The sequence below is a fragment of the Lactuca saligna genome, chromosome 9 (assembly GCF_052625555.1).
Source record: "Lactuca saligna cultivar CGN05327 chromosome 9, ASM5262555v1, whole genome shotgun sequence".
NCBI classification, from domain to species: Eukaryota; Viridiplantae; Streptophyta; class Magnoliopsida; order Asterales; family Asteraceae; genus Lactuca; species Lactuca saligna.
In genome coordinates, this window is record NC_136425.1 from 139845760 (window position 1) to 139864043 (window position 18284).

The 18284-nt window shown below is 42.5% G+C and overlaps 1 protein-coding gene and 1 long non-coding RNA gene across 4 annotated transcripts; one reads left to right on the forward strand and one right to left on the reverse strand.

Moving 5' to 3' along the window:
- Positions 1 to 7076: 7076 nt before the first annotated feature.
- Positions 7077 to 15881, reverse strand: LOC145015548 (uncharacterized). Of its 3 annotated transcripts, XR_013665926.1 has the most exons (4): positions 15767 to 15881; positions 15420 to 15521; positions 13844 to 14635; positions 11685 to 12048 (listed from the first exon to the last, which is right to left on the reverse strand). It is a non-coding gene; the product is annotated as an uncharacterized LOC145015548 (long non-coding RNA). The 3 variants fall into 3 exon arrangements; XR_013665927.1 differs by lacking the exon at positions 11685 to 12048 and adding an exon at positions 7077 to 7233 and having other exon boundaries at positions 13844 to 15521; XR_013665925.1 differs by having other exon boundaries at positions 13844 to 15521.
- Positions 15865 to 17246, forward strand: LOC145015547 (Photosystem II reaction center PsbP family protein). The gene is made up of 3 exons (XM_078974024.1): positions 15865 to 16237; positions 16475 to 16679; positions 16771 to 17246. Exons 1-3 carry the CDS (start codon positions 15895 to 15897, stop codon positions 17084 to 17086), a joined length of 864 nt encoding a protein of 287 aa, XP_078830150.1. The 5' UTR covers positions 15865 to 15894; the 3' UTR covers positions 17087 to 17246.
- The last annotated feature ends 1038 nt before the right edge of the window (positions 17247 to 18284 follow it).

Here is an 18284-nt window from a genome sequence, read left to right on the forward strand (position 1 = left end):
GAGAACATCCTCTATGCACCCTGGTGACCCTCATGGTCCTATCATCTGCTATCTCGACCTCTAGTGGACAATCCAGCTCCCCTAGAGCTCTACTAAATCTCTTGCTAAGCGCTAGCGATACAAACGATCGGGTAGCCCCCGAATCAAATAATAATGTAGCAGAAATGCCGTTCACAGAGAACGACCCTATACAACACATATAACCATAAGCAATAATCAATAATAATATAGAGATGAAGGGAAGATAAATACCCGTCACCACATCAGGATTCGCTCGTGCCTCCTCTGATGTCATCTGAAAAGCTCTACTCTTTGCCACTGGTGCCTCGGCTCGGCCCTGCCGGCCATCTGTAATCCTCAAAGTAGCAGGGGCAGGTGCAACCACCTTCCCTGCTGCAGCTAAACTCGAACATTGGGTCTTTTTATGTCCCCTCTGATTGCAATGAAAGCAAATCAGATCTGATGCTGCAATAGCGGTAGTAGGAGCCGTACAATCCCTGCTCAAATGCCCAGTCCGACCGCACTTGTAGCAGCCGGAACTCCCTGCCTTGCATTCCCCATCGTGCAATCTCCCACACTTACCACATCGACTGTGGCTTTGCTGACTCCTGGATCTGTGATCTGAAACCTTGGGCTTTTTGCCCGAACTACCTGTACCTGAAACCGCCTCCGGTTTCCTCTTCTTCTCCATCTCAAGGTCAATCTCCCTCTCCCGAGCCCTAGCAATCATGTCATCCAGCGTTTTACAGCTGGACCGGCTCACAAACTGGCGGATATCGCTTCGCAGCATCTCATGATAACGGGCCTTCTTCATTTCCTCATCGGCTGCATAGAGGAACGAGAAGAGCCCTCTCCCTGAACTTGGCGGTGATCTCCGCCACGGTCTCCGTAGTCTGGGTGAGGTCCTGAAACTCCCTAGCTAACTGATGCACCTCGATAACCGGTGCAAACTCCGCTCTGAACCTGGTGGATAAATCAGCCCAGGTCATGGCATCTAGCACTACATCATCTCCAATAGTATGTCCGACCTCTTCCCACCAATCCCGTGCCCTGTCCTTCAGAAGACAGGATGCCAAGCTAACCTTGTCCCCCTCGGGACACCTGCTCGTGCGGAATGCGTTGGCCACATCCGCCAACTATCTAGTACTCGCTATGGGGTCCCGCGCCCCATGGTAATCTGGAGCTCCACATGCCCTGAACTCCCTGAACGTAAGTGTGCGTGACGCCATCATGGCCGCCACCTCGGCACAGAAGGTGCCCAATCTCTCATCCATCAGCTCTAGAATACCCTCCTTGATTGAACCGAAGATCACAGGAGTCTGCTCCAGTATGATACGAGTTATCTCAGAAGAAAGAAACTCTCTGGTCTGCTCATCCAAATGCCTGGCCTCCGGGCCTGATCCTGATCCCCCTCCGGCACCTGAACTGCCGACTGCTGGCCTCGAACGCAAAACTACCATTTAGAAACAAATCATAGCAACATCAGAAAACTGAAATATCTCAAGGGATCATTGATACCAATACTAGTTTCCTGGTCTTGTCTCAGCCTTCCTTGATTCGAGTACGGATCCTCTGCTTTCAGTAGTACGGGCCCATACTACCTTCCACATCTATCCGTACTTTCCTCAAGAACTGCCTTGACTCCACCAAGCCACTTCTACTACTACTGATCTCTGCTACTCTCATCCTAGGCTTGCCCTAGGGAAATCTCTGACTCCATTCAAAATAGTCATCAGCTGCTGAAGGCCTCCTTGTAATAATAATTAGTCATCACCTGAATACCATCACATGTGATGAGGCTCAGATAATCCTTCGAGTAAAAGACTCGTCCCTACAACGGTTAGATTCAAACAAGAGCTGCCCAATAAGGCCAAATCTAACACTCTGAGATTATTCAACCCTGAACACATGTGATGTGACGTATTCACCTAATGGCTAACTCCCATCACTCAGAGTTCCACAAAGCACAAAGCAAGCAACATTCAGATACAGGAAACTACTCAAGCAAATCTATTCTCATAACGAGATATTGTACTAGCATACAATGCTAAGCTCATACTATCAGGCATAACCTAAACAGGCTATCCTACTACTGTCTACTCAATACTAGCATGCAAATCTTGTAAAGTTGAAACACATAAAACAGGCACATAAGGCATCCTCCTAGATCCTTAGTCTTATTCTAGCATGCTGTTCTACTGAAACTAAAACTGACAAACATAACGTAACTTGTATGGGTAATTTGGGAGTACTTACTTGAGCTCGGTTGATCGCATACGCCACACCATTTTCCTTTTATAAAAAACTCTTCTTCTTTCTAATTTCTTTTTCAAAAATCATTTTCAAAAACATTTTTCTTTTTGAAAATCTTTACCGTTTCCTTAGTTTGAGTTCAGACACACCCGAAAGTGTATCCGAATCCCTCAAACCAAGGCTCTGATACCAACTTGAAACATTCCAAAATACGACCCAAAAATTTTTGTTTAACAATTACTAAAACACTATGATAATATCATAAAGTAAAACTCGTACGTCAATATCTCAAAACAGTAGCAAAGTGTTATGAAGAACTATATCAAAACTGTATCAAATCACATTTATGAAAAACTAAAAACATATCCCAGGACAACTGAAGTTGTGGTGTATGCGACGCCATCAACCCGAGCTCTTCCCTTTGCTTGCGGAAGTACCTCAAACCAAAACTTAAACCGTAAGCACGAAGCTTAGTGAGCTCCCCCAAACTACCACATACCAAACAATACATATAAACACATACTCGGCCTTGCCCACCGCATCGGACCAAAGTCCGGAAACTGCATCGGACCAAAGTCCGGAACTATCCAGGGCCTTTCCCTCTGCATCGGACCGAAGTCCGGAACTACTGAGGCGTTGCCTCCTGCATCGGACCAAAATCCGGAACTAACTGCATCGGACCGCAGTCCGGAACTAACTGCATCGGACCGAAGTCCGGAACTGTCTGCATCAGACAGAAGTCCGGAACTACTGAACATAGCATAGCATAAACATATCAACTAGCATGAACACATAAACTGCATACTACATCGGGCTGTAACCCGGAACACATAACACATAAATCCTGTCTGAGCCACGAAGGCATCAAACATACTAAAATCTGCATCGGACCGAAGTCTGGAAACTACTACTAGCTAAATGGGTCAGGATTGTAGCCTTAGACCCGTTCCTACTGGAAGGAAACTCACCTCGTGATCTGGCTACTGAGTGTATGGCTCTGGAAGCTATCTGCTGCTGCTCCGGTATCTCCTCGGCTACAATTCCACAAATACACTCAATCAAATACTAATAACTGCATTGGGGTAAAATGACTCTTTTACCCCTGGCAAAAGTCAACTCTCCTGGTCAAAGTCAACTCTCCTGGTCAAAGTCAACTTACAGTTGACCTGACTCGCCGAGTTGGGCCGCCAACTCGTCGAGTCCCTACTCTCATTTCTCAACCCTGCTTGCTGCTACTCGTCGAGTGTGGCATAAACTCGACGAGTTCCCATTCGCTTCTAAAACTCAGGCCATCTGCATCCGACTCGCCGAGTTGTATGAACCACTTAACGAGTTGTTCTTGAATCTAAGAAGATTGTCTTAGACTCGCCGAGTTGTATGAACAACTCATCGAATCCTTCCAATACTGAGTCTAACCTCCGACTCACTGAGTCCATTCTACTACTCATTGGTCCCCACTCGGAATCACTCAAAGGGGAAAGATCGGGGACTCACGACTCGACTCGCCGAGTCCGAAGAACGACTCGTCGAGTCACATGCATGCAGTTACTAAAAACTCGATTCTACTCAAAACCACTGCATACAATTTATAGATCTGAGTTTTTAAGGCTGGTTTACCACATAAAGTTTCCAACTTTACGTGTACATATGCATGAAAAAGGATATAAAGGCCAAAAAGGCACTTAGAAGAGTAGATCTAGGGCTATCATGCAAAATGGCTCCATAAGGGTGATAGATCTACGTTTTTGGAACTGAAACATGGCTAGATCCGAAGGCTAATCAATCTAATGTGATCTCTCTACTATGAACAAGCTAAGGAATGGATAAAATGGGCTAAATATGCTTATGAAAGAGAGTCAATCATAGAAACAGAAGGAATCCGATTATTACCTCAATAAACTCTGAAATGGGTGCAAGACCTTGGATCTTCTTCTTATCCTTTGGATCTAGCCTCTTTCTTCTCTTCAAAACTTCAAGATTCACACAAGAAATGCTCAAATACTCAAGGGAATGGTTAGGGTTTGCTAAATGATGCTCTGAGGGTGAAGGAGACGAGTTTGGGGCTCATATGATGGTTTAAATAGGGTGCAAACCCGGGGATTTAGGGTTTCTACCTGGCAGGCGGACTCATCGAGTCGCCGATCTAAACGCTGCTCAAAATCCCGTCTCTACTCGACGAGTCGGGCAATAGACTCTCCGAGTCCCTCTGCAAATTTCTAAATAAATAATATAAAAACAACATACCATAGACGTGTCGTTACACTAATCTAATATATGTTGCTCTGAAAAATCCAACGCCAACACCCCCATATCACCCTAACCTACAAAGCAATCCAAAAAACACTAATATGAAGAAGATTCTATCTTTTCATAACGGAGGGTTCATAGTGGAGTGTAATACCAGTTCCAGTTCCAGTTATATAGTTTTTTTTTGTGTTTATGGCAGTTAAAGACTTAAAATATGAGGGTTTTGGTAACCAAGATGTAGTGGGGAAGGCACCATAATGTGGCTTCACCCGTTTAGAAACAAACATCTTTGTGCGCGCCACGATGTGACGGTAGCTGAAACGTAAAACCCTAATTTTCGGGTTTTGTGCCCCTATTTTGTTGATGAGATCTAACATATCAGGTTGTGTTGATGATCCTAATGCTGATTTCTTTCCTTTTTTCTCTAAGGTGGTGAGTCTTCAACATTAAACGATTTTTGTTATTAAGGGGATCCAGGAGGATAATGTGCATCAGAAGATGTTGTGTAGGCGTTGGATGAAGATGTTTTGGTTCGTTTTGAAGAAGGAGGCGATAAGTTCTCACAAACTTTTGGAACCAACTCCCATTTCGCATGGTCTTTCTGTTGGAATAGTGTCTAAGGCTGCAACTATATTAGGCAAGTATTTGATCTGGTTGTGCATGGTCCTTTTGGGTTGCCTTCACCATAGCAACTTGATGGATGATTTGTTAAAAGAGAGTAAATATTATAAGGAATAATATATGGTTATTTGATTAATATAAGTCATAGATTAATTGGAATTAATTTGGTGACTTAAAGAGATTAATTAAATAAGAGGGTATAAACTGTCAATTGTTTGATAGTTACACTTTAGACTATAAATCCTTATCCTAGATAGGATGGACGATTTCTAGGGCTTGGATAAGCCAAAATCGTCCATAGGGTTATCAAGGAAAGGATATGGATCAACTTAAAGTCTAAGTTATCCAATTAGGGTTAAAGTTGTAACCCTTAAGGAGTCTACAAGTATAAATAGACCCTAGGGGTGAGGGAATTCGACACACCATCTAAAGTAGAGATACTCTGGCCGAATTCCTCCCCTCTCCTCTCTCCTAAATCATCTTGCTTTCTATTGGTGTTTGTAAGCCATTAGAGGAGTGACATTTGTGACTCTAGAAGCTCCAAGACAACAAGATCAACAAGGAACTCAAAGGTATGATTCTAGATCTATTTCAATGTTGTTATTTAATCTAATTAGCCATTAGAAGTCTTGGATTCAAAGCATGTTTAATTAGAAAGCCTAGATCCAAGCATTAGGGTTTTGCATGTGCACATAGGAAAGTTCTTATGGCTAAAACCCATCACTTTCAACCACTCACAAGCTTTTTGCATGAGGAAAAGCTTTCTAATTAATAGTCCTCCACACTCGCTTTGTGAAACTTTTAAAACATCGGCCTCATATCTCCCGCTAGCCAAAGTATTTATCCTATTCTTATAGATGCAGTTGAAAGCGTTACATTTGTTTTTTGCAGGTCTTTCCATTTTAAGTTTACTTGGTGCCATGACTGATATGAACTCCCAATTTGAATATTAAAATGCTTTAGAACCTAATCCCAAAATGCATCGAACCTTTGTTGATTTCTACATTATTTATCTTGAAAACAATCGACATATGCCCAAGCCAAAGACAACTCTTTGAGTTCCACCAATTTCTTCTGGCGGTCTGTGTAGTTGTATTTTTTCTCAGCAATGGGTTGCAATTCATCGGCTTCTTCGTTTCTTTCAGAAGTCGGCTCATTACTAGAATTGTTAGATTCTACATTCTAAGTATTACAGAACTAAAAATTCTCAGGTTGAGAGTATTGGAATTGGATTTCTGGAACCCTTTAAGAAAACTGATTACATGGATTATAACCAGGATTTTCCTCTGAAAGCTTAAATGTGTTGTAAGATTGTTGAACCGAGTAATATTATTGTGGATAGTTCTAGTTTTGTTGGTAGTTTCGGTATTGCTGATAGTTTGGGTTTTGAAATCCCGGAGAAGAAACTAGATTATCTTGACTTGAACCGCGTTGCGTGGATTTACGTCTTTGGCTAGAACCGACTTGTTTGACTTTGAATCGGAAATACATTGAAGATGACCGAAGGAATTAAGTGAACTATAAAATTTCACAAAGAAAACACATTAGAATTAAGTGAAATGTAGAGTATTTATCTTCATAAATTTATACAAATTTATATGAGAACAAAAACAAAAATAAATAAAAATAAATAAACGGATCACATGTAAAAAGATAAAGGTGATAGGTGGGAGCATGGTTGTCAAAATCGCGATTCTGATCGTAAGATCGTATGATCCTCGATATGAAAAACGATTCAGATCATAAAATGATCGTATCTAGGGTAGGATCGTAAGATCGTAGGTATGATCGTAGGATCGAGATCCGATCCGATCCTACCTTCCCTTGATTTTTTTTTTGTAAATGAATTTTTTTTACCATCTTATATGTAACATCCCAAAAATACGAGTCAAAATTTTCATTTTTAAATACACATACTTAGCAAAGCATTAGAAATAAAGCATTCACCGATCATATCATTTCATAAAAGATGTGCGTGTCTGGAAACCAGTTTATAAAAACATAACAAAGTCAGAGTATAAATCCCTAAGAAGATCTCATAGTGCGGAATACAAAGCGTGCGTGTGATGTGCTGCTACCGCGCAAACTCCTTCCCCTTCGAAGAAGAGATACCTGAAACCAAAACTGAAAACTGTAAGCACGAAGCTTAGTGAGTTCCCCCATCATACCACATACCATACAATCACATATCATACACATTGCCAGACATTTCTGGGGTGCCCGACCTACCCTGTATGCCCATTCTGGGGTGCGGACCTACCCGTGTCAAGCCATTCTGGGGTGCTGACTACCCTTCGGTCCTAACGACCGAACCTCGGGGACTATTTCACCCCCTACTACTACTACTATCAATTATCATAATGTAACAGATTATCAGACCTATCTGGGGTGTCTGAACTACCCTTCGGTCCTAACAACCGAACTTGGGGACTGCTCCCCTCCAACTACCTCTAACTCATATAACAGGTCATGCCATCATATAAACATAATATCACATACTGTCAGACTTATCTGGGGTATCTGACTACCCTCCGGTCCTAACGACCAAACTCTTACTACTATCACATATAACATATCATGCTAGCATATAACATATCAGGTAGTAGCAAACCTAGATGATATCACAAAGACAATCATCTATCATAAGTCTCCTACTGGTGGGCCGGCATTGCGGCGTTAGACCCACCGCTATTGGAAGGTAACTCACCTCGAAAGTAGCTGTTGAAGTCTGCTTGCTCAGCGTCTGACTGCTGAATCGCAAATCCTCCGGCTATAAACCATAAACATAGGTTAGACACCCATAAATACCCTTAGGTCAAAAGACTGACCCTCCCTTGGCCCAAGGTCAACTCCTTGGTCAAAGTCAATGTCCATTTGACTGGACTCTCCGAGTCATGGCATAGACTCGCCGAGTCCTTTTCCTACTAACCCGGTCGTACCCAACCAGTCCTTCTTCCCACTCACTGAATCACCCTCAACTCATGACTTTGGATGATTGAATAGACTCATGACCCGACTCGCCGAGTTTGAAGAACAACTCGCCGAGTTCCAGGCAATCTTCATAGGACTCGCCGAGTTGTTCATCTAACTCGCCGAGTCTAAGGCCATGTTCATGGAACTCGCCGAGTTCCTCCTTGGGGCTCGCCGAGTCCCTATGACCCATTTCCCATATAGGCCAAATCTGAGACATGCAACGCTTCAAAACCATAGATCCATGTTCCTTGAGCATGCTTATCACGTAAAGTTGCAAACTTTACGTGCATGCATGGCCCCATAAGCTCATAAGGCCAAAACCAAACTCTTAATGAGGTCATACACTCAATGGGGGCCTCAATCACTTCAACCACAGAACTTTATGCTACTAATTCATCCAATAAGTCCAGATCTAAAGTCCTTTCGGATCATTAAGCACCACACATGGAGTTTGGTGTTTAAGGGCTTGAAAACCACCAATTTGGGACAAAAATGGTAACTAATGATCTAAAGATCAAGGCATGGACTTTTCTACCTAAATGGAAGCTTCTCCCTGAGTAGAGTTCGGATCTACTCCTTTCCTTTCACTCTTCAACCTCCTCTTTCTTCTTCTAAGCTCCAAACCTCCTTCACCAAGCCAAAAACACTCTCAAGAACAATATGGGGGGTTAGGGTCTCGCTCTACTTCTCTCTGGAAGTGTTAGGGACAAAGGAGGCCAAGTTAGAGTGTTTAAATAGGGTGCAAACACCCGGATTAGGGTTTTTGCCCAACCAGGGCCTACTCGCCGAGTCCAAAGTCTAACTCCCGTACCTTGTCCCACTCCTACTCGGCGAGTTGGCCCATCAACTCGCCGAGTCCAAGGCAAAATACATTATTTTAAGAAAGTAAATAGCAAGGAGTACGTACCGGGAACCAAGTGCTACAAATCTCCCCCACTTATCTTAGACTTCATCCTCGAAGTCTGCTGCTCGATCCCGAAACAGCTCGGGGTAGTGCTCCATCATCTCTTCCACCGGCTCCCAAGTCCACTCCGAACCCTTCCGGTGCTACCATTCACCTTCACGAGTTACACCCTTTTGTTCCTCAGAGCCTTCGACTTCCTGTCGAGGATTGCCACAGGCCGCTCGATGTAATTCAGGCTGTCGTCGACTTGAATATCCTCCAAAGGTACCCCTGCTGCTGTGCGCAATCTATCACCGCCCCATTAGGGCTCAACCAATCCATGCCTATAATTACCTTGTTCCCCCGCAACGGAATGGGAACCAAATCCACCAAGTAGCGCTCCTCGAATAATTTCATAACACAATCTCTAAACGCCGCCGATGCCCGCACCGATCGATCATCGGCAATCTCTACCTCTAAAGGGCTATCCAACATGCCTGAAGACTCAGTAAACTTCTTGCTAAGCGCAAGAGAAACAAACGATCGGGTAGCACCCGAGTCAAACAACACCTGAACAGGGATATCGTTCACATGGAACGATCCTAAAGCATATACACAGAGCACATATCAATAACATAACAGCATGAAAATGAAATAGAGGGAAAGAATCATACCCGTCACCACATCGGGTGCGATGCGTGCCTCCTCGGTAGTCAGCTGAAATGCCCCGCTCCTCACCACTGGAGCCTCTGCCTTGCCCTGCCGACCATCAGTGATCCGCAGGGTCACTGGAGATGGCGCCTTCACTGGCGCGGGTGATGTCAACTGAGGGAAATTGACCTTCTTGTGGCCCCTCTAGTTGCAGTGGAAACACAAAAACTCAGACATCTGTATCACAGGTGCAAGGGCGGTACAATCCCTGCTGAAATGCCTCGACTTTCCGCACTTATAGCAGCCCGACGATCCCAGTTTACATGCCCCCTCATGAGGCATTCCGCATTTCCTGCAGCGGCTTGGTCCTGACTGGCCTTGCGGCCTACCATCTAATCCCTTGGACTTCTTCCTCGAAGCCCCTCCTGTCTGTCCCTCCTCTGTCTTCCTCTTCCGGATGTGCTCCAGATCTATCTCTCTCTCCCTTGCCCTGGAAATCATAGAGTCCAAGGTAGGGCATGCTGACAAACTGACATGCTCTCGAATATCAGCTCGGAGCATGTTATGGTAGCGGGTCCTCCTCATGTCCTCATCACCCGCATACTAGGGCACCAACAATGCCCTCTCCCGGAACTTAGCGGTGATCTCCGCCACAGTCTCCGTCGCCTGCCTCATATCCAAGAACTCCCTGGCCAGCTACTGAAGCTCGTCAGCCGGTGCAAACTCTATCCTGAACCTGGTCGCGAAGTCCGACCAGGTCATAGCCTAGACAGCGAAGGCTCCCAACGAGTCACTCACGGACTCCCACCAATCCCTAGCTCGATCTCTTAAACACCCTGCCGCAAACCTCACCTTCGACCCCTCAGGGCAGAAGCTAATCATCTGTGCAGACTCAATGTCTGCAATCCATCGCCTGGCAGCTATGGGGTCCTTCGCCCCGTGAAAATCCGGCGCACCACTGCCCCTGAAGTCCTTAAAGGACAATGTGCGGGATCTCGATTGGCCAGATGCCATGTCGCTCCTGAATGCTCGGAGGCGATCCTCCATCAACTCAACTATCCCTTCCTTGATCGACCCGAAGATAATGGGGGTCGACTCAAGGATGCCCCTGGTGATCTCTGACGTGATGAAATCGCGTAGCCCCTCATCCACCGGCTCGGAACCTGATCCCAAACTCGATCCCTCTCCTGAACTGCCAACTGCTGGTCTAGGGCGCAATACCACCATTCTGAAACACAACATAAAAACGTCAGGAACACTGATATATCTCGAGGGATCACTACTACCACAAGTTTCCTGGTCTCATCTCAACCTTCCTTGATTCGATTACGGATCCTCTACTTCTAGTAGTACGGACCCATACTACCTTCCACATCTATCCGTACTTTCCTCAAGTACTGCCTTGACTCCACCAAGTCACTATTACTGCTAATAATTTCTGCTACTCCTATCCTAGGCTTGCCCTAGGGAGTCCTCTGACTATACCCGATCCAGTCCTCAACTGCTGAAAGCCTCCTTGTGATGCCAATTAGCCATCACCTGAATACCATCACATGCGGCGAGGCTCAGATAATCCTTCAAGTAGAAGACTCGTCCCTACAACGGTTAGACTCAGACAAGAGCTATGCAATAGGGCCAAGTCTAGCACTCTGAGATTATCCAACCCTGTTCGCATGTGACGTGATGCATTCACCTAATGGCTAACTCCCATCACTTAGAGTCCCACAAAGCATAAAGCAAGCAACATTCAGACATAGGAGGCTACTCAAGCAATTCCATCCTCACAATGGGAAACTGTACTAGCATACAATGCTAAGCTCATGCTATCAGGCATAACCTAAACAGGTTATCCTACTACCGTCTACTCAATCCTAGCATGTAATTTTCATATACTGAGGCACATAAAGCAGGCACATAAGGCATCACTCCTAGATCCTTAGTCCTATTCTAGCATGTTGTTTTACAGAAACTGATAAACATATATAAACTGGTATGGGTACATTGGGGAATACTTACTTGAGCTCGGCCGGTCGCGCACATTACACACTTCGTTCCTCCTTAAAAAGAACTATTAGTAAACATTTTCTTTTCAAATTAATTTTATCACTCGATTTAAGTCCAGACATCCCTGAAGGTGTGTGCGAATCCCTCAAACCAGGGCTCTGATACCAACTTGTAACATCCCAAAAATACGAGCCAAAAATTTCATTTTTAAATACACATACTTAGCAAAGCATTAGAAATAAAACATTCATCGATCATATCATTTCATAAAAGGTGTGCGTGTCTGGAAACCAGTTTATAAAAACATAACAAAGTCAGAGTACAAATCCCCAGGAAGATCTCATAGTGCGGAATACAAAGAGTGTGTGTGATGTGTTGCTACCGTGCCAGCTCCTTCCCCTTTGAAGAAGAGATACCTGAAACCAAAACTGAAAACTGTAAGCACGAAGCTTAGTGAGTTCCCCCATCATACCACATACCATACAATCACATATCATACACATTGCCAAGCATTTCTGGGGTGCCCGACCTACCCTGTACGGCCATTCTGGGGTGCCGACCTACCCGTGCCAAGCCATTCTGGGGTGCTGACTACCCTTCGGTCCTAACGATCGAACCTCGGGGACTATTTCACCCCTACTATTACTACTATCACATATCATAACGTAACAGATTATCAGACCTATCTGGGGTATCTGAACTACCCTTCGGTCCTAACAACCGAACTCGGGGACTGCTCCCCTCCTCCTACCTCTAACTCATATAACAGGTCATGCTAGCATATAAACATAATATCACATACTGTCAGACTTATCTGGGGTGTCTGACTACCCTCCGGTCCTAACGACCGAACTCTTACTACTATCACATATAACATATCATGCTAGCATATAACATATCAGGTAGTAGCAAACCTAGATGATATCACAAAGACAATCATCTATCATACGTCTCCTACTGGTGGCCGGCATTATGGCCTTAGACCCACCGCTACTGGAAGGTAACTCACCTCGAAAGTAGCTGCTGAACTCTGCTTGCTGAGCGTCTGACTGCTGGATCACACATCCAATGGCTATAAACCATAAACATAGGCTAGACACCCATAAATACCCTTATCTGAACTACCCTTCGGTCCTAACAACCGAACTCGGGGACTGCTCCCCTCCTCCTACCTCTAACTCATATAATAGGTCATGCTAGCATATAAACATAATATCACATACTGTCAGACTTATCTGGGGTGTCTGACTACCCTCCGGTCCTAACGACCGAACTCTTACTACTATCACATAAAACATATCATGCTAGCATATAACATATCAGGTAGTAGCAAACCTAGATGATATCACAAAGACAATCATCTATCATATGTCTCCTACTGGTGGGTCGGCATTGTGGCCTTAGACCCACCACTACTGGAAGGTAACTCACCTCGAAAGTAGCTGCTGAAGTCTGCTTGTTGAGCGTCTGACTGTTGGATCACAAATCCACCGGCTATAAACCATAAACATAGGCTAGACACCCATAAATACCCTTAGGTCAAAAGACTGACCCTCCATTGGCCCAAGGTCAACTCCTTGGTCAAAGTCACTGTCCATTTGACTGGACTCGCCGAGTCCTTTTCCTACTAACTCGGTCCTACCCATCCAGTCCTTCTTCCCACTCATTGAATCACCCTCAACTCATGACTTGGGACGATTGAACCGACTCGTGACCCGACTCGCCGAGTTTGAAGAACAACTCGTCGAGTTCCGGGCAATCTTCATAGGACTCGCCGAGTTGTTCATCGAACTCGCCGAGTCTAAGGCCATCTTCATGGAACTCGTCGAGTTCCTCCTTGGGACTCGCCGAGTCCCTATGACCCATTTCTCATATAGGCCAAATCTGAGACATGCAACGCTTCAAAACCATAGATCCATGTTCCTTGAGCATGCTTATCACGTAAAGTTGCAAACTTTATGTGCATGCATGGCCCCATAAGCTCATAAGGCCAAAACCAAACTCTTAATGAGGTCATACACTCAATGGGGACCTCAATCACTTCAACCACATAACTTTATGCTACTAATTCATCCAATAAGTCCAGATCTAAAGTCCTTTCGGATCATTAAGCACCACACATGGAGTTTGGTGTTTAAGGGCTTGAAAACCACCAATTTGGGACAAAAATGGTAACTAATGATCTAAAGATCAAGGTAGGGACTTTTCTACCTGAATGGAAGCTTCTCCCTGAGTAGAGTTCGGATCTACTCCTTTCCTTGCACTCTTCAACCACCTCTTTCTTCTTCTAAGCTCCAAACCTCCTTCACCAAGCCAAAAACACTCTCAATAACAATATGGGGGGCTAGGGTCTCGCTCTACTGCTCTCTGGAAGTGTTAGGGACAAGGGAGGCCGAGTTAGAGTGTTTAAAATAGGGTGCAAACACCCGGATTAGGGTTTTTGCCCAACCAGGGCCTACTCGTCGAGTCCAAAGTCCAACTCCTATACCTTGTCCCACTCCTACTCGGTGAGTTGGCCCATCAACTCGCTGAGTCCAAGGCAAAATACATTATTTTAAGAAAGTAAATAGCAAGGAGTACGTACCGGGAACCAGGTGCTACATTATATCTTTTACCCTTTACTAATTTACCATTTATCATTTTGTATTGTGGGTTATAACTAATATTTTGAAGTTTTTAAAACTTTTGAACGAAAAACTGAATGTTTGAAATACTTTTCATGATTAAAATTTATATTTTATTTTGTGGGATCTTAGAATCTCGATCCCGATCTTGCAAACCCAAAAACGATCTTAGGTAGGATCCCGATCTTGACAACCTTAGGTAAGAGGAATCAATTCTTTTCTTTCTTTATGCATGTCACTAAATTGTCAAAATTAGTTTGAATGTGAATTAACTTGCAAGTTCACCAATCCGTTCGAATGAAATAAAGCCTCCAAATTGTTAAGCATGTTGTTCACGGTAACGTTTCTTGACGGTACGGCTGGTACCACCCTATCCCAGCTGTATAACCCACAACAACTTCTTGTCTAAGAATCATGTTTCCGTAAAATATGAATTTAGGTAATTTATATAAGAATCATGTCTCTATTAAATATGAATCGAAAATACATTGAAGATAACCGAAGGAATTAAGTGAACTATAAAATTTCTCAGAGAAAACACATTAGAATTAAGTGAAATGTAGAGTATTCATCTTCATAAATTTATACAAATTTATATGAGAACAAAAACAAAAATAAATAAAAATAAATAAACGGATCACATGCAAAAAGATAAAAGTAATAGGTGGGAACATGATTGTTAAAATCGCGATCCTGATCGTATGATCGTACGATCCTAGATATGAAAAACGATTCAGATCGTAAGATGATCGTATTTGGGGTTGGATCACAGGTAGGATCGTAAGATCATAGGTAGGATCGAGATCCGATCCGATCCTACCTTCCCTTGATTTTTTTTTTTTTTTACCATTTTATGTCTTTTACCCTTTACCAATTTACCATTTATCATTTTGTATTGTGGCTTATGGATAATATTTTGAAGTTTTTATAATATTTGAACGAAAAACTAAATGTTTGAAATACTTTTCATGATTAAAAATTATAAATTAAAATTATATTTTATTTTGTGGGATCTTAGGATCCCGATTCCGATCTTGCAAACCCAAAAATGATTCTAAGTAGGATCTCGATCTTAACAACTTTGAGTGAGAGAAATCAATTCTTTTTTTTCTTTATGCATGTCATTAAATTGTCAAAATTAGTTTAAATGTGAATTAACTTACAAGTTCACCAATCCGTTCGAATGAAATAAAGCCTCCAAATTGTTAAGCATGCTCTTCACGGTAACGTTTCTTGACGGTACGGTCGGTACCACCCTATCCCAGCTGTATAACCCACAACGACTTGGAGGCTTTATTTTTGTTTAAAAATCATGTATTCGTAAAATATGAATTTGGTAATTTATATAAGAATCATGTCTCTATTAAATACGAATTCAGCCCGAATAATTTAGTTTGAATTTCAATCTATTTTGAATGTTAAATTAGTCCAAAAATAACTATATTTCAGTAAAATATGCAAATTAAAAAAAAAAAAAAAAAAATGGTAGAAATAAATCAAACTTAAATACCTCAAATGAATATTATTTTGCTCTTTTCTTCATAAAATGACGTGGCATGATCTGGTTGGTTGGATCAGTTTCTATGCAAACGGCGAAAATCTCAGCCAAACAGAGGATAAGCTTGGCTCAAACACCCGATGAACAAAACAACTGTCGGAACAATGTCCATTCATCAGAACTTCCTCCACCGGACTTATATGAACCAACAAAATCCCGGTGACCGGAAAGTTGAATTCCAGGAGACTGCAATCCCGTCCAACAAATTACCGGCGGAACAATTCTTGCCATTAGCAACGGCATTCAGACGGCGGCTTCTAACTGGGATCGGATCAGCTTCTCTAGTTGCCGTCGGTGCCAACTTCGCCGGTACAACTAGTTTCCTTCTTGGTTTGTCGCCGGAGGCTGCCCGGAATCTCAAACTTGATGTGCTTTATCCCATCAAAGGTTACAGCCGCTGCATCAAATCTGAAGAAGGATTTGGTTAGTTAAGCTCATATATCTATGTTAACTATCAAGTCAAAACTATATGAAATTCAATCGAAAATCGAACATGGATTTCACTCAAAAACTTAAACCCAACTTTTCGATTTCTAATCCTTTCAAAACTTCAATTCCATTGTAAGCCTCTTTTCTAAAATATAGTAAATTTGATGTTGAAAACCAGTTCATTGACCTTACAATTTGACTTTATGATTGTTGTATTGCAATGATGCCCAGAATTTATATACCCAGCAAATTGGGTTGGAGACCAGACGTTGTTGTACAGAGCAGCTGGTAAGGCGGAGCTGGAAAGATCACTTGATATGCCGCCGGTGAACCGCCGGAGAAATGTAAACGAACCGATTGTGGCCTTCGGTCCACCAGGGTCAAGCGGCGAGCTCAACGTCAGTGTGGTCGTCTCCCCTGTTGCTCGTGATTTCTCGTAAGTCGTATCATACCATTTCAAATCCACTCCCTAAACAAAGATCAAACATGCTAAAATTCAGACTCAATCTTTGTTGGGTTATTGATAGAATTGAAGCGTTTGGAGGTCCAGAGGAGGTAGGAGAAGCAATCGTCAGAAAGATTACAGGATCTGGCCGGAGGCCGGAGATTAAAGGAAGACTCATAAAAACAGATCTTAGAGAAGATGAAGTGAAGAAAGTGAAGTATTATGTGTTAGAATTTGCGGTTGAAAGTCCGTCGTTTAGCCGGCATAATGTGGCGGTTTGTTGTGCTCGTGAGGGACGTTTGTTCACTCTGAATGCGCAAACACCGGAATCGGCATGGCCTATGCTTGAACATGATTTTTATAAGATTGCTGATTCTTTTAGTCTAACTTCTCTATGAATGTATGTGTTTTGTGGATGGGTGATCTGAAAACTCTTTCACATTCATACAAAGTGTATTCCCATGTTAATATAAGTGGGATGCATAGGTTGAGTTGATTTGAAGAATTGAATTGTTTTGAAATTAACATTGATGTTTTAATACTTTTTGTTTCAAAGAACGCATAATGTGAGGGTTTATTTTTTTTTTTTTTCAGAATTAATTTATTATTTTTTAGTTTTTATTAGGATCAAATTCATGATTCAAACTTAGGAGGATCTAATTTAATTGATGTGAAAATTTAATTTGCTGAAAAATATACAATGGTCTAATTTAATTGACGTGAAAAAATAATTTGTTGAGAAAAGAAAACAACTACAAAAAACTACGATAGTTTATGGGTCTATTCGACAAAATTAGATAGTAGCGGGTAACTTGTAGTTTGTAGCGTATTATTAAATGCTACATGAAGTAGCATTTAGATTTGGAACGTATTGTTTAAATTAAACGCTAAAAGCTTGTAGTGTCAAACGAAGAGTTCTGTTCAGAACAGAGCGTTTTGTCAAACGCTAGAAGCTCTCAAACGTTTCGAAACACTTCGTGACAAACACGCCCTACATATAAGTTAATTGATTAGGGTTGCTAAATTAAAATTATTTAACTTGTATTTATCGACTTACAATAAAGATTTAGGGGTTGAGCTTCATTAAGCTCAGAATGGGTTGTGCCCCACTTTTCCCTGTTTTTTTGGTTATAGGTAGTTCATACCTATTAAATCTTATACGTATTAGGCCTAAAAAGATAAAATTTGGGCTCCCCCCTAACTTGTATCGACTTACAATAAAGATTCAGGGGTTGAGCTTCTTTAGGGTCAGAATGGGTTGTGCCCCACTTTTTTTTTTTTTTTTTTTTTTTTTTTTTTTTTTTTTTTGTTATAGGGAGTTCATACCTATTAAATCGTATACGTATTAGGCCTAAAAAGATAAAATTTGGGCTCCTCCCTAACTTGTATTTATCGACTTACAATAAAGATTCGGGGGTTGAGCTTCTTTAGGGTCAGAATGGGTTGTGCCCTACTTCTTCCTGTTTTTTTGGTTATAAGTAGTCCATACCTATTAAATTTTATACGTATTATACCTAAAAAGATAAAATTTTGGCTCCCCCTCCCCCCCCCCCCCCCTCCCGCGCTTTTAACTTGTATTTATCGACTTACAATAAA